At 46.2% G+C, this 17682-nt stretch overlaps 1 protein-coding gene across 1 annotated transcript in view; it reads left to right on the top strand.

Moving 5' to 3' along the window:
- The window catches only part of LOC135896240 (endothelin-converting enzyme 2-like), a 39120-nt gene that overhangs the window by 6608 nt on the left and 14830 nt on the right, over positions 1–17682 (top strand). Inside the window, exons 3-4 of the mRNA XM_065424599.1 lie at positions 4019–4381; positions 15303–15583. Coding sequence (XP_065280671.1) covers positions 4019–4381; positions 15303–15583 — 644 coding nt within the window. The remainder of the gene's footprint in view (positions 1–4018; positions 4382–15302; positions 15584–17682) is intronic.

Genomic DNA, 17682 nt, shown 5'->3' with positions numbered 1-17682 from the left:
TTCTTTTATTACTGGTTGTTTCTTCAGGTGTGAACGACGCCTTTTTGTGAACGACGGCCATGTGTGCGTTTATTCTTGGATTCACCTGCCGTAGTGGCATAGTGGCTATGACGTCGCGCTATACTTAGTCCTAAGGGCGCGGAATCGAATCCCGGCGGGATTCAAAAACGCCCCTGCACCGTGCATTGTGTGCGCGATCGCCCTGGTGACCCGCCGTGGTTGCTCAGTGGTTATGGTGTTGGGCTGATGAGCACGAGGTCGCGGGATTGAATCCCGGTCACGGCGGCCGCATTTCGATGGGGCGAAAACACCCGTGTACTTAGATTTAGGTGCTTGTTAAAGAACTCCAGGTGGTCGAAATTTCCGGAGCCCTCCACTATACGGCGTGCCTCATAATCAGAAAGTGATTTTGGCACGTAAAACCCCATAATTTTATTTAAATATGCCCTGGTGGTCAAAATTAATCCGAGTCCCCCACTACGGCGTGCCCCATAATGATGTCGAGATTTTGGCACGTAAAACCTCTCAATTAAATTATTTAATTATTCTTGGATTCGTACGTCGCTGAAAGTAGTTACTTGGAAGAACGCCCATGGTCGCCGTCATTGTTTTTTATTTCATGTCTGTGGGTTGCGTGCATTCTCTCAGCGACAATTATGTCTCGCAGCAAGTTCCAAATGGCTTACGACACGTTCTCTTAACGGGGAGCCGGTTAAACGCGACATGAAAAAAAAAAAGATCACTGGCTAAAAAAAAAAATACGGAAGAGAACCCTGCGCAATGATTTGTTTATTTGAATGAGTACTACACAAAGTACATTTATTTATTCATTTATTTATTAACATACATTACAGGACCCTGGAGGTATTACGTACATGGTGATGTAGAGAAAACGTGAAGGCACTAATAAGAAAGAACGGTAGTTGCAATTCAATACATGAATAGCAACAATATAAGGCAAGTGACGGATAATATATACAAGTCGTTACATTTAGGAAAATATAAAACTCAGCAGGGCAGTGCAAAATGCAAGAAAACTGTCTTAGAAACACTTATAAAAATTAGAAAAGCATGAAAACGAGTATACCGTAAAATTTAGCTATTACGAAAGATTTAGAAGCTAACACATGAGTACAATAAGTAAACTCACAAATAAGTGGATTTTAAAGAACATTAAAATAAGACCCACAAAAAAAAGGGGGTGGGGGGGGGGACTGACTGGTAAGGCGTGCAATTATGTAAAGCTATCATAAAACAAATGTATGATTAGTAGATGACGGAATTTTTCGTGGTGACTCTCAGAGGCTATGGCATCAAGAAGGTTCGTTCCAAAGACGAATGGCTCCTGGGAGTGCGGGGGAGTTAAATGCCAGTGTTTTGCAGTAGGTGCAAATTAAGTTCAACTGGTTGTACTATCTCCGTGGCCTACAATGAGGAACTTCAATATGCAAGTGTGATGACGTTGTGCTATGGACAAATTTATGAAATAATGACTATAGAGAAATGACGCGAAGAATACGTAATATTTGTAGGGAGAGGTAGAGTTTAATTTGCATTATACTGGTGGTATAGTCATAACAACGCGGAACAAATCACGCAGCCCTATTCTGAATTGATTCTGATTCTGATCGGGAGACCAGACAGGTGCGGCGAGCTCGACTTGAGGTTGGACAGAAGTTAGGTAAGCTAGTTTACGAATACCGTTAGTAGAATTATGTAAGTTGCTGCGTATGTAGCCCATTGATCTAGAAGCGCTGGCGCATACGGACGTGATGTGCGATGACCACGTGACATAATCATTCATCATATTATAATCATTTTATAATAATTGTTCATTACGTTTGAAAACAACTCAGACACGCGTTGCGCTGCATTTATATTTGGTATCGACCACGCCACCATTCGCCATAGCACGAAAACCGTTGCGGTGCTCGCTTTAACAGCTTCGCTGTAAAAGCGCGAAGAAAAAAAATTACGCAAAATAAAACCGATAAGACAAATCGACGTATGATATAGCACCGATTAATCATGTCACAAGGTGTGAAGTAATAATTTTAGAATTTTCCATCTTCTACCATGATCGCCAGAAGATTGTATGCAGGTATTTCGTTTTGTAATGAGCTCGATACTACTGCCACGTAGTGGCGTCGTAACCCATAATATTGCTAAATTATTGCACCGTACTACAGTAGTATGTATTTTCACTGCATCTATTAGCGCCTGAGTTTCGACCTATAGGGAACCCAAGCTCAAGTTTGGGCGCGCGACGACAGCGCGCACTGCTGCTCTAGCGAGCGAGCCGTGCAAAACTGGGGATAGATGGCGCCCGCGCAGCCAGGCGCAACCAGTTTGCAGGCGGCCACTGCACATGCGCGCCCGTGCTATTCAGTCGAGCCAAGGCAATGGGGCATCGCGTCGCCAGCTGGGAATGTTGTCAAAAGGCTTCTTGCGCGAAGTTGAGTTTCCGCTATGGCAAAAGCGGCCCCGCCGAACGGAAAAGCGCGGTCCGAAGTATTGCGGTGTCGTGGGCTGCTGTGTCGTAACGAGCCCCTAATTCTCGTACCTTCAGTACCAGTGCAGTTACTTCACTGAAGCAGTGCATTCTACAGCATGAATGTTTTTCTAACTCATTTGGGAAGAGGTCCGAGACATCTTGTTCTAAGCGTCTCTTTGGCTTTCCGCTTGGCTTGCCCCATTTATAGGGCTGGCTGGTGCATGAATTTACTTCTTTATTGTTGACGTAAATGCACACCGCATCTGTGTGCTTGCACTGAGCCGTAATGCCAGCTTTGCAGGCGCATCTGCCTTCTCGAACGCAAGAATTCCGCTTTTCATGGCACGACCACTGCAGCTATGAAAGAAAAAAATTAAGGGCGAGACAGTGAAGCCATTTGTCACTACTTTTCAAATGCAGCTGCCTTCCAAACTTGCCTCCACAAATATTCAGCAACATGGCATGGTGCGCATTTCCAAAGCTAACTCCAAGTTTGCAGCTCTGCCACAATAATCCAGGCTGCCCTATAAAGCGAAAATAAAGGCAACATAATATGCTTACGTTTACTAATATAAACACTAGCACACTGTTTCGAGTGTGCGTTCACTAGCGTGCTAATTACGCGAGCGCATCACGCGCACGATACCATATCACGCCTTTAATTCTGCACCACTCACACTGAACCGCCTTCGCGCAGCAGGTTTTATGCACCTGTAAAGCCGATACTTTCACAAAACTCGAGTGCAGGCATGACGCGACCACCGAAATCAACGAGGTGATCAGTTCAACCGGCTTCCCAGTGCTTAAATTTCAGCTGCCTCGCCGCCAAGTCAGTGGGTGATGCTCCAACGGGCGAAGCAAAAGTGTATTTTCGCAGGCTTTTCAGTGGGATGCCATGGCCGTAAAATTATTTTTTTTCCCACGCCGCAAACGTTCGTCCCCGACAGTAGACGACAACAACTGTAAGGCTGCCATATCAAAACAACTAAAGCATATGCTTCATATTCAACAAGGAAGAACATCGAGAGTACGCGGCTTCATTTCGCAGTGTGTATAGATAATCAGTATTTTTAACATATCACAGAATGACACTCATCTCGAGGCACACGTCGTACACGATGTTGTCGCTCACTTGGGAAATACGTTTTGCATTGAGCTGTGCATCGTTGCCGTTGATCGTCTGCTCCACAGAGTTTACGTGACTGACGAGCTTTTCTCCTTTTAACAAGTTGGCTTTCCTAAAATAGCTGGCCGATCTTTTTGAAGCTGCACTGAAGGCGGTACATTGTGACGCGCCGCACGTGCAAAGCGAGGAGAGGGCCCTGCACCTGCACAAAAAGCGAGCGGCTGCAGCGCGGCGCAGCAGAAATGCGCAGTAGATATTCCCAGTTTCGACTTTTTCTGCCACAGATGGCGCTACCCGTCAGGAGCAGTGGCGCCGCTCGCGGTGCTTGGGTAGCCTATACACGTATTATTAACATCGCGCGGTGCTTCGAATCTTGCCTGACCTCCCCATTGATACAGAAGCCGCGCCGGCACCTGTTCCGGAGACCTCGACGGCCTCTACGAGCCAAGTGTCCCTCCCGCGGGTTCCAGTAGAGGGCGAGACGCGCTTTCTGAATGAACAGGCAGTGCCGGCCCAGGACGGGGCCGAAATGATCCCCGAGGATCCGCAGCCAGCAGCTCCGTCAGCGCCACCGTTGAGAATGCCGCCTGTAGACGTGGACGAAGGCGTGTCCGAGGAGACTGCACCGTGGCCTCCAGCACAGTCCCCGCCATTGTGCAACGAGTCGCCTTTACGTGCCTCTGCAGCAGAGCCACTACCAGTGGAACCAACGGTGCCCATTCCAGCCGTATCCGAGCCCTCCGAGGCTTCAAGCGCTCTAGGTACGGTGTATGCAGCGGCCCTAACCATCAGAACACGTATACGGCAGCTGAGGCTTGCTTCTTGACTTTGCATTCAACGCGCTGGGCGCTAACGCGAATCTTACATATTAGAACGTTTTTAGGACGCCGTTCCAGCCTACCGTTAGTCATTGCCCTTACAACGTAAACATAGCAGCAGCTGTAAAGGTGCGCATATTCACATTTTACAGGTAATCGATGTTCTTTGGCCTAAATAACTAATAACCGCATGTGTTTGAACGTTTAGATTATTTTCGTCAGGTCTAAAGCTGACGTCAGGCGGAGTACAACAAACAGGAGCGAACGAAAGATAATTGGGGCGCGCCAGACGTTATGTTGCAGAATTGGAAACAGGACACCTGGCGCTGGAGTTAAGTTTATATTAACCCTGTAAATTTTAGGAATACAAGACTGCCTTCCGACCTAACGAAACAGGACCAAAACATCCAAACCCACGCGGCTGTTGTTATTCTTTCTTCTAAAAGCGGTTATGGACAGTTACTCGTATTTGTAAAAAAAACTGTACCTGTATATAGTATAAAGGTTACTGCGGTTGCAGTCATACCGATATGGTTTGGAGCTGACAGTGCGCGGAATGATTGCACAGTTAACACCCGTAGCGCCAGTATAAAGGTGGTCTGTATGCGTGATCTGCATACAGACCACTAGCATATACCGCATATACCCGTGTAGGGGCCGCACCCCCAACTTGACAGCCCCAAAACAAATACAAAACGAAAGAAAAACAAAAACAATATTCCAACCAAGGAGCAATCGCGTTCGGTGCGCGCATCAAGGAATGTTTCGTGTGCCGCTACCAGATAATGATGCGAGCTGACCGACTGGCGTGTGGGGCGCGGTCACGACTGGCTCCTCCATGTTCCTCCGTGGCAGCGCGCCAGCGCCATATTTTATTTCTGCGTTTAAATTTCGCAGTCAGCTCATTCGGCTCATCTGTCAGTTGCCGGGAGTCCGCAACGGAGAGGAAGCGTTCGATGGCGTTCGACACTCCATTTAAAACTCGAGGTCGTTGTGTACGCCGGCAAGCGAGCAGGCGTCCGCAACTTCGGTGTCGACGGCTTGTGCGTACATCGGCAGCTGAAGCAGAAAGAGCTCTTAAAGGGACGCTAAACGCAAATGTAACATTGACGGGGACTGTTGAAATACCATTCCAGAAACCTCGCAGTGCTTTTTTCGTGACATAACTTAATTTACCAGAAAAGTGCGTCTAAAGGGTACGCATACCTTTAGCGCAATTCAAATGTCCCGACTTCGAGCGGGGAGTGGTGACGTTCCATACGCCATCACTGTCGCTGAATAAAACGGTGCCCGACAGACGGCGCTACGGTTTTCTGCGAAAAATGCAAACGTTTGGACATAGAGAAATCGAGCCAAGACAGTGCGTTGGATTCGTCGCTGCAGCTGCTCTTGGTAATGTGGCACGGACCGTTCCGGAAACTCGCACCATCGCATCGACGCGGCAGTCTCCGATACTTTCAGTTTGTGAGGGTGTCGCGAGCCAGCAAAAGCAGGGCAGCACTACGCGATAACGAAGCCACTGAAACGCGGAAGCGCAGGCGGCGCAGTGTGGAGAAAACGATACCTTTCGACCACCCGCGTCGTTGGGAAGGGTAACGTCAAATTTTTTTTTTCTGAAAATCAAATAGAACTAGACAAGTAGCATTTTCTTTCGTCTTATAATGCAATTCGATCATTTTCTTATTACGAGTGGTTGAGTACTAGTGACAGAAATATGAGGTGTGCCTTCGTCATCGGGCTAGTACTTGAATGTTCCGGGTTAGTCTATAATCGTGTCCTGCATTTAACTCAATTCCTCGATTACTAAAGTTTTGTTCGCGATAGTATTGACGCCTTAGGCGTTCTAGAGCACTAACCTATATATCACTTTAGCTTGACTTAATGGTTGCCTTTAGTGTCCCTTTAAGGAGGATTTCACACTCGTAGTCAGAAAAATTAGACCAAATGGCCCAGTTCCATGTAAGGTCCAGACTTCATCAAAATCACAAAGAAAAAGTGCGGCCCTACACGAGTCTATACGTATATGTTTTACCCCACTGAAGGACAGCCACATATTTTTTTCTTGCAAAATAGAGGATGCAGTGGAACTATTTTTGCGGCTATCGGCATACGTCAGCGGCATGTGAAAGCCGGGGCACGAGCTCCTTCAAGCTGATAGCCTTCGGACTTTGTCATGTCATTGTTTTAGTAATGACATCGTAAAGTCCTGAACATGTATCGACAATGAAGAAGCAGTATGGCAATAAACCAATTTCTTGAGTTCTAGAGTCGTTATCCTCAAGCTTGTTATATTCAACACTTTATTGATACTTCTTATCAGGCGGTCACAATACAAGGAAATAAAATACTGAAGGTTGGAGAATACAAATACAAATACAAATATTCACTCAAGCAATCACGGCGCCACGGAAAAAAGCAGGAGCGCGTCTGCTTCACTTAAACTGCTGCAGAAGTTTCGTAGGTTTGTTTTGACGCGCGTCGGCAGCACACAATTCCGGCGGTTCCTAACAATGCAAGTTCAAACTTCGCACCCATCTGCTCCGGCGAGCTGCAGAACCACTGATTCGAGGAGCAACCGTTTTACAGTCGATAGCTCGAACGAGCCTTCCCACTTTTTTCTTCAGTTATCGCAGACTGGGTGTTGAATCCTGTGCTTCACAAAGGTCAGCGGATTGCCTCATTCGGTCTGAATTTAACATTTAACTACAAGAAAGACAGAGAGGGCGAGCAACTAAACGTGTTTATTTATTTGCATCATCTTTTTAAATGCAGTAGGTTGAACTTAAGCATGCCAAAACATTTAATGACGAAAAGGACTTGTTCTTGGGCAAGTTGGTGCTTAGATTTCCAAGGTATACTTTGTGGCGCAAAACACATTTCTTTGAAAGGGACAGAAGAAAGGAAGACAGTGAAGCGCCAAACTACCAACTGTTTGTATGACAGCCTGAACAAACGCATAGAAGAAAAGACAACTTCCGCTCATGCGCAGGGAGCCAAGGTGTGACAGAACAACGTGGTCATGTTAACATACTTTGGATAAAGCACATTTCTGCGGAATATAATACGATAGATGTATCGCTAACACAATCAGACCCTTTCTTTTTAATATAAAACGCTTCCAACAACTCCCTTGCAGTTTTTTCCCAACTTTTGCTAAGAATCAATACTTGTTCAAAGCATGGCGTACAACGACAGGCTTATACAGTGCGCAGGAAGATGCGCCTTGTCACACTTACCGATACTATTAGCGTGTTCCCTCAGTGTGTCATTAATACAACGTCCCGTTTGTCCGACGTATGACTTGCCGCAATCTAGAGGTATCTCGTAGACCACCCCTTCAACACAGTGCCTGAAATGTTTGGCGTGCTGCTTCTGGCAGCCCCGCGGCGCCTCGCGTGGGATCCGGGGGCACAATTGAGCTAACTTGTTGGGAGCCGAAAAGACAACCGGAATGCCATATCTGGTAGCTACCTTCTTGAGGTTATGGCTCACACGGTGCACATAAGGTACTACTTCTGGTTTTACTCGCTCCCTTCTCTTCGAGTGCGTTTTCCCACTCGCAGCGGCGGTTTTTAGCTTCTCTAGGAGGGACTCGACCACGGCATTTAGGACAGACTGAGGGTAGCCTGCTTTTAGAAGTCTCTCAAGCTGATGGCAAAAACTCGCCTACATCACATGTATTTGTATTTTTTGTATTTGTAATTTTTTTTCGCAAAAATGTTTTTCAGAAAGACTTCTTGCTTTAAATAGATAGTCCTCAATTTTTTTCAAGGAAATAGCTGATGCTCGAGCGCCAAGGGACCCATTGACGTACCGCTTAATTCCGAAGCGTTATGGCGTGGCTTTGCACTTGCCCATTTTGCGACACTAGAATACAGCCAGGAAGCAGCAACCTTTCCTACTACAAGAAAGTTTGTTTTCTCAAAGTCATAAAACACTCATTTCAATGATCACATAAACAAGCAATACATAATAAAGCCCTCAATTAAACTTGATTGTCAAGCCACTAGAAGTGTCGATGTCTTGTATCACTAGTGCCTTCGTTTTGCTATTCTGAAGCTTCATAAAGCACGTAACGCTACAGCGTCAACCTAACACACTTAACAAGCCAAGGTCCAAACGGTCAAAACATGTTCTTTCAACGTTTACAATACCGTCGCTTTCTCGTCAGGGCTTCGACACCACACCGCCGACACAAACATTGTCCCAGCCGCTGGCCTTGTGCGATGTCACCACTTCGAGCAACATAACAAAGGCAGAGAGCTTTGCGTTGCACTGTCCCACTGCAGGTTTTAGCAGTTCCGCTTGAAGCGAAACCAAAACTGCCAAAAATACTTGTAGACTAGTTCGCCAGTCAACAAAATGCCAAGCCTGTACTTCCCATCATTCCCATGATGGTTGAACGATCGCAGCGCCAGATTTCCCTCTAGTTATACTAATATGAAACTCTATGCTCCGCAACGCGTTCTACCTTTCCCGTCTTGCGTACCCAATAAATAAACACATATACAAGGTAAATATAATGTAACGACGCAGAGACAGAGAAAAGGGCGTTAAACATAAAGTTGGAGAAACAGCGTGCTCAATGAGTGGAATGGAGAGGAAGCCAGTTATGGAACACTATCGAACAGCAAATAATGAAGCAGAAAGGAAGAAAATTGCGACAAAACCTATCGCACCATGACTGTCTACGGTAATGCTTGTAGCATTGAATCAATAAAGAGACACGACGTACTGCCACCGTCGAAACCAGTTCTGTATGAGGAGCCATAAGCTTCCGTAAGAAAACTCGGCGCCCTCTAGCGCCGCCGCCGCGAAGACTGCGTGTGCTTCCGAAATGCGTGGCGCGCCAGCGCGTGCGGACGCTGAGAAACGCTTCATGCGGCAAGCGGGCTCCTCTTTCGCGCTTCGTTCTACAGACACGCCGCGCAATCTTGTGGCACTGCCGAAAAGTGCGCGCGTGGCCTCCGACACGACGAGCGTGGCACCTACGAACGCAGAGGATTGTTCCCTCGCTTGCCGATCACTCAGCGGCACATACTCGGCGCATTCATGGCGCAGCCTGCTACAGTGCATCGGGTCGCTGTCCTTGAAGAACCTTCGTGACGTGAGGTCGGTTCCGCTCAGCATCGGATATATTTACGGGATCTTTTTCGCCATCGTAGAGTAGCACATTTCCCAGTGGCACACACCTACCCAAGGTAGCATCAAAGAGGTTCATTAGAGACTAGCACAGACCCGACCCGATCAGCTCTCCGAACCGCACATATATATATATATATATATATATATATATATATTCAGGGAAATGTTCTGTAGGTCCAGTGCATAGGTAGTTGAAGAAACGAAGGAGCACGCTTACGAAAATTGCATTTTGAATGTTTTTACGTTTCGGCCGTGGCACGGCCTTCGTCAGAATAAGCACATATACAAGTGCGCACCTGATTTCATGGACATGCGCACGTGGGCATAATCAGCAGTACATGCACGTGTACACTTGCAAATAATAAGAAAAAAAGTGCGCCAGTAAGTATAACTTTAGCACGATAAATGATATGTATGAAATATTATGGTATCACGATGATTGTACATGAAGTTACAGAATGGTATCAATTGCGACATGGCAAAACTAGGAACAAATTGATTTGGCATGCTTTGTCAATTTTTTACAAGAACATCCACATCAAGATATGGCACAAAGGAACGGCATTTTTCCTACGCTCTCGTTGATACCAGATGACACTGTGTTAAATTTGTGAATGGGAAAGCATTCGCGTACTTCTCAATCATGGTGCGATTTGACACCTGATTGTATTACTGGTACTTTGATGTTGTCAAACGTATGACGTGGCAGTCGAACATGTTTAGACAATGGCAAGCTGTTAACGTGTGCTTGAGCACTGAAGCGACGGCGTTATGTGAGTATATACAAGACCTCATAGTAGGAGACAGTTCCATTTCACAGCCTGAGTCATCTCGGTGGTGTAATCTTCATTCATGTAATTGTCGTATATTTGGCTATCACTAATACTGCTTCGCCTTTCCGGCGAAACTGCAGCCTCTCTTTCTTCTTTTTTCTTTTTCTGTAAGCCCGAGTATATATCCGCTGCTGCGCATGTCTGCTGTTCATTCTGATTTCGAGTGAATCCAGCTTGGCCTCATTTCGGTTACTGAGGTAATTATACAGTGTTTGCAAACTATCGTGCACTAAGACTTAATAAAAGAGCAGTTGCGCTACTCGAAGGAAACCTAGTGCATATTGTTTCCAGTACAGTGGAGGAGCCGCCAGTAATCCTTTCGTTACTGATATCTAATTTGGTAATTGCAAATAATTATCTAACTCGAGAAGTACTGTCCTAATTTTCAAACTGTCAATGAGGCATTTGTAGGCCCCCAAAATGACATCTAAATGTGGTGCTTTCAGCGACGTTCCAATTGCGTACAATATTTTTCCGAATGGCAAAGAAACTTCACGAAGTATGAAAAATACCACGTGAGTGCGCTCCCACACGCATCTTAAAGCAGCACCCTCAAATACGCTGATTGAAAGCTGTTGCATTGCCTGTCGCAAGCCCGATGAAACAGCCCATCACCTTGATAATGGGACGGAAGGAGCGCCAACAGCAAGTTTCGCGGCTTTGCAGCTATTCTTTCCTCTCATTTCTACGTCACACTTATTACCCGTCTCTCAAGGCCGACTGATTACACTGATAACAAAAGGACCCTGATGACGCGGCCGAACCGCCGCTCTGACCACACACGAAATGCGAAAAGCAATGCAATAGGCATAGTACGTTTCAAAGTCCCGGCTTTGCTCGCGCCACATCGTAAGAGTGCGCGCGAAGCTATATTTTGCGCCAGCAACTTGCTTCGGACCAAAGCCTAATTAAAGCGACCGTTTTATTTTTCATGAAAGTGTATACGCGCTGCAAAAACAGGTTCGTGTCAAAAAATAAAAGCGAAATAAACAGACCGGGAAGCGACCAATGTGTAGAGAAAAGGCAAAACCGGTGCCTTCAAAAAAGTAAATGTATACGACTTTGAGCCGAATTGGCAATCACGATGTCCGCACAATAATAAAAAAAAATCAGATTTAAGCGTGCCCTTTTTATCTATGAAGTCGTAAGATCCGTTGAGCACCAGCTACTGCCTAGAGGACGTGTTCGAATAAGTCTCCTTTTGCAGATACGCAGTACTGTGTCGGCTTTATCACATATTCAGTGGCTTTCTTGATAACCAATGTCGGAATTCTGCGGCAGACATCCGTTATCCTTGCCTTAAGCTAATGTGATGTCTCTCTCGATCATGTAAGCGCGATCTCTCATATAACGTCAAAGAACTCGGGTGTAGAGAGGTCAGGTGACCTAGCCGGCCAATATACAGGCCCGTGACTTCTAATCTATTGTGCATGAAAAGTCGCATCCAGCCAGTTGCGTGCTCGGCTGCAGCTGTGTGCAGGTGCTTGCTGACACCGCCGAATTGGAAGATGTGACAGCGGTACTTCGCTGAGAAACCGATCCACCACTCCTTCAAGTATTTCGTTCACGCAACCATATCCAGTCAATGTGTGATCGAAGAAGATGGGACCAATTTCCGCACCACAGATTGAACGACCACTGGTACTGGTGCCGAGTGCGCTTTACCCGTGGAGTGGATTGGAGTCACTCCAATAGTGTGCATTATGTTTAATTTACCTGGCCGTTTCTGCAAAAATCGGCTTCATCTGTGCACATGATGTTGCTCAAAAAGTCCGGGGACTCATCGGATTTTGTGAGGACCCCAATTCGAGAAATCTAGACTATTTTACAGGTCCCTACCTTCTGAGCATTGGTGCTGGTTAAGGCGGTACGGGCGAAAGGCCGTCATTTAGAATCCTCCAAGCTGATCACTCGGAAATTGGTACTTGGGCGGCCACGTCCCGCACGCTAGCATGAGGGTTTCAGGCCATAAATGCTAGAACATCCGTGCGTAGGCTAGGACTCAAAGATGGAGTCCTCCGCCGCTGTTTCTTGAAGCTGCCGGTTTGTCTCAGGTTTTCATAATTTTTTATGATAGTCGATGCGTTTTGTCTACCGCCACACTTCCATGACTGATATATATATATATATATATATATATATATATATATATATATATATATATATATATATATATATATATTTGCGGCGTTCCTCTTGTTGCCATTTGCAGATTCCAAGGCAAGGATGATGTTTACCTTCTGCTCATTAGAGAAAGACATGAGGACTTGGGCGAAACAAAACGCACCTTTAAATCATTGCACTGACGTTGTAAATTCGGCTTCCTGGGGATACCTTTTGTGGCAAAAAGAAAAAAAATCCGTACACTTTATCTACGCTAAGGTAGCAGCTATCACAGCTTGTTTCCAACTAACACCAAACGCAACGTGTTACTTCTGCCGGGGCGCGGCAGATAAGGCACTAGCTCGATGAAGATGATATTCTTTATTTCCTTTATTTCGTTCTGGATAACTCAGAGAGAGCCTGTTCGAGGGCGCTGCTTTATGAGGCGGGTGGGAGCGCAGTCACGTGGTATTCTTCACATTTCGCGGGGTGTATTGATCAGTGGGAAAAAAATTAGTATGCAATTAGTACGTCGCTGAAAATACCGCAGATAGATGTCCCTTGGCTGTGCCTTCATATGCCTCATTCAAACATTGATAATCAGGATAGTACATTTCGAGTTAGATAATTAACTACAATTACCTAAGTAAATTTGAGTAACGAAAAAATTACTGGCAGCTACTTCACTGTACTGTAAACAATATGCACTAGGTTTTCTTCGAGTAACGCATTGCTCTTTCTTTTAAATCTTGTTGCATGATAGTTAATTGGGATACCCTGTATATATTTATGACCTTTGCATGCAAGTGACGATGTTTCCATCCCTAATAAATGTTGTAAATTATTAGAAATGCTTTTTTTGATGAGTCGTTAGCATTGCTTACTGGAAAGAGAAGCGATACTGAGACAAAACATTCACGTGCATTTCACACGCCATTGATAAAACTCTGCCGAAGGGGTCACGGACGGCTATAGATATTTTTAATGATCAAAGAAGCACGCGAAGCGATTTGAAGCGAGGTGAACATAGAGCAACATATTCATTCTCTAGGCGTAGGCTATCCATACTTTTAGAAATAATTTTTAATTGGCTACCTTCATTTCTTTCAAAAATATAATGAACTTTGTCCTGTGTGTATATTTAAACATATTTCGTATGTGCATGGTGTTTACAGTGTAAATGTCAAACAATGTTGAAATAAGAAAATATGGTTGAGGCAGCCTCCACTAGTGCTTCCAATGCGCGTGTCCTCCTACTGCCAGGATTTGCAGAAATGAAGCGAAAGTATGAATTAGAAGCTGTGCACGTCCTCGCCAACAATTATTCTGTAAGCTATAGGCCCCGGTGAAATTTCAAGTGACAAGGTCGAGGAAAGTCCAAAGAAACCTCAAATGGTGTGGGTGACAAAGCTCTGGTAATGGCACTTTAGTTGTGTGTGTTGGAAGGGGGGGGGGGGGGTGTCAATAATTGAAGGCTTCAATAATTGTCCAAGACAATTATTGACGCCTTCAGTGAGATTATGGAGGATTTTACATTAGCAACGGAAGAGCCCACTAATGACCGTTTAAGGTTTTTAGACATTGAAATTGTTTTTAAACCTCATCACGTGTGCTGGAGCTACTCGCCTGGCTCAAAGAAAGGGCTTCTCTCGTTTTCGTCCGCACACTCCAAACTCGTAGACCGAGGCATCGCTAAGGCATGTTTGCGAGCTGCTCTGAAGCGCTCGTAGGAGCACTCTGTTGAACAGAGCGTTTCAGCGCAAGTCAACAGACTAACATCAGCAGGCTACCCGACCAGCATGTTCTGCAGTGTTGCTGGTGGCCTCGTAAAAGAGTTAAAGAACGTTGGGAAATAAACTATGCATTCACCGCCTTCGAGATCTAGACTTGCCGTCAATCCTTATGTAGACCGTGTTTCCCATAACATTCTGAAAATTGCGGCCAAGGCAGGAGTGAGGGTGGTGTGCAATGCCCCTAATGAACTGGGCGGGTTTTGCCAAATAGTCAATAGGGAGGATACTGTCGCGCGCATAAGCTGCTATAAGAACCATGTTCGCGGCTTTATTGAATACAACGCAGGTCATCTATAAAATCCCGCTTGATTGTAAACGTTGCTATACCGGGCAATGATCGCCTGCATGAGCATGCCGCTTCATTAAAAGGAAACCCGGACAATCATCTGGCTGCCCACTGTAACACGTGTGGTTGCACCCCGATCTTTGAGAAGTGCGAAATAATTGGCAGATATTGTGAAAATCGTGCGCGGGAAATCTTTGAGGCATTTTGCATATTCAAAAGTGGCGACGCGTGCGTCAGTTCTGCGTCCCTCATGCTCTCAACAAAAGAACCGGATTATCATCTTTGCTGACACTTATCCTTCTTTTTATGTCCTTTGTCACATTAAATGATGGCTTTATATGCTGCTTCTGCAAATAAAGCATTTGGTTGCTAGTCAGCGCTCTGTCCTGTGTTGCGCTGTTCCTGTTTTTATTCTATAGAATACCATAATTGCCGAGAGATAGCGCAATAAGCACATAACGAAAAAGAGACACACACTCAAAGAGGGTCTCCCCTGTGTGTATGTGCCTCTTTAGTTTGGTGCGGTTATTGCATTATCTTTCGGCAAATTATTATACGTGAACGTTTCAATCTTCCAAGACGCGCTTTCTTTTCGGTGGTGGGATCGGCTATTACGTAAAGAACTCTTTGTATATGTAGCAAATACGGGCCCTGAACCAACAGAATTGACCACGAGGGGACTTGCGCGTGCGCTCCTGTGACAGCCGCGAAGCCCCCCAGGCCAACGGGCATCCTCAAGACCCCCGCTGCGGACCGACGCGCTTCGGGACAGGAGGTGGTTCCCGACATGATCGTGGTGCCGCTGACTTCGTGGGCCGGCACTCCGGACGTCACGGCGGACCGGAAGTGCGCACTGCCTCCCGTGTCTGCATCCGCTTTTGCCGAATGTTCTGCTTTCGTGGAGCGGTCCCGTACGCCCCAGCAGGATACGTCGCTCGTTCGCCACCGGGGCAAAAAAACCCACTTCGGCGTTCCCTCTCTTAAGGTGAGCGTATAACGTACCATTTTGCTGTTCTTAGAGATGGACGGCTGGAAAGAGTAGCCTACCGTTGTCTTTTCCTCCTTTAGCAGGGTGTTACATAGGGCGCGCACAAGGATATTCTGATTTGTTCGTGGCATCCAGAGCCATTGCATTTAATGCTTTCTTTTGACTCCTTGATAGCTAGAAGTTTGCCGAGTGGATGCTTGAAAACAGTACTTTTTAAAATTTTTCCCTTGTTCTTTTGCTTCATCCACTTCCACTTTTGTGCGTTATCCGGCAGTTTTCAGCGCAACGGCGTTGACCAGAGGAAATAGGTAGTTGTAGCCAAATATGGCGTATCTCAAATGCGCATGCGTAGGGCGGTGATGGCCGTACGCAGCTGGCAGTAACAGTGGCAGTTTAATTCATGAAGCCAGTGCTTTACTAAAAGACGGCGTGAGGAGAACAGAGAGCCCTGATGTATCTCAAGGCCGCGCACATACTGCATCTGCTTCATGCCACGCACCCGCGGCAGTGGCTAAGTGTGTTCTGCTGCTGAGCACGAGGATTCAGTGCTACCGCTCTTATTTACCATGGCGATTAGGGCATGTTACTCAACCCCTGGTGGGTGAGATAAATATGGAGCCTCCCACAACGACATCCCTCATAGCCCACTTCACTCATCCCTCATAGCTTCAGCAGGTTAAGCCACATACTTCTTTCTTTCTTTCTTTCTTTCTTTCTTTCTTTGCTAGGTGACGCGTTAAACTTCGATTTTTGCATGGTAAGCTGCGGCATCTTTTATTTATAGGTTACAAAGAACCGCTTACGTCCAGTGCAGGGGCCAAGGGCTTGTTGCACTGCTCGCGAAATGTTCTTACACATGTAATGTTCATCATTGCCGGTGGATCGTATATCCTTTATTTACACATGATTTATGGCCGATGCTTAATATTGTGAGCTGTTATATTCAGATCAAACGTTTTCTTTTTCCAAACACTTGGGCGCTATAACAAAGTTATTCCAAACTTTTCTATTCCACTTTTGCTATCAGCCCTCAACGAATGGATTTATTTGGGTATAATAACAATTTTTGAGTGGTAGCGAAACGTTTTCGAGCCGTTTTAGCACGTGCACAACATCGATCTGCCGAATTTTCTTCGCTGAGCGTCTGTTTTAGCTGCGTTTTAGAGCGCAGCTTTTAGGCGCCCGTTCCTGCGCCGAGCTTCGGCGTCTGCGTAACTGAGCGAACGAGCATAGCGAAGGATGAAAGAGCGAACGCGGGGCGCAGCGGAGGAAGACTCGAGGAGGAAAGCGGAGAGGAGGGTATGGCGAAAACATGAGAACAAAAGCGTAGTGCGGCAACGATGGCTACGAGATGGCGCCGGAGTAGCGCGCGTCGTCTGTATGGACACAAAGCGCTGCATGTGCGGAGGTCTGTCTGCTGCGGCTGCTGGTAATCGCGCCCACGCCTCACCCCCGCGCTGCATCTCGCGTTCTCCCGATTAGCGAAGCAGTAGCGCCACACTTTGCTCCGTTTGTAACATGCCGCACGAGACATATTGTCGGCGCCAGCCAATATACTGCGTAATGAAAACACGTATAGAGCGGCGCTCAAATTTCGCGTTAGGGAGTATTGCAATCGACGGTGAATTTTTACCGTATACCATTGCGCGCCACCGCAATTTTCTACCAGACAACGAAAGCTAAGCAAGAAGAAGTGGTCCAATCGCTTGCGCTCGCACCACCCTTCTCATTCGGTCATCTGCTTTCACTGCACCAGTCCGGCCGCACCGAAGCCCTCTCCTCTTTTGCATGCTCCTCACCTCTAGTTAGCCAATTAGGTAAGAATAGCGTGTCAAGCAAGCCAATGATATTCGCTTTGAAGACAAACAAAAGTGACCTCCTATAAAAAAGGAGAGCGTTTCAGTGGTCTGGTCTAACAACGCCGCGGGTCACTGCCCCATGTTTCCTTTGGAGTTTACGTAAATTTCACGTCAGGAGATTGGAATAAAGACAGATTGGAATAATTTTACGTTACATGGCCCCTGATCCTGTATTTCAGCCACGGTTAAAGAAAACACTACTCTGAGTTAAGGAATCCACGTATTGAGGGAACATGT

The sequence above is a fragment of the Dermacentor albipictus genome, chromosome 1 (assembly GCF_038994185.2).
Source record: "Dermacentor albipictus isolate Rhodes 1998 colony chromosome 1, USDA_Dalb.pri_finalv2, whole genome shotgun sequence".
NCBI classification, from domain to species: domain Eukaryota; kingdom Metazoa; phylum Arthropoda; class Arachnida; order Ixodida; family Ixodidae; genus Dermacentor; species Dermacentor albipictus.
The sequence above is the reverse complement of the archived record's forward strand: the minus strand, read 5'-3'. Positions and strand labels throughout refer to the sequence as shown.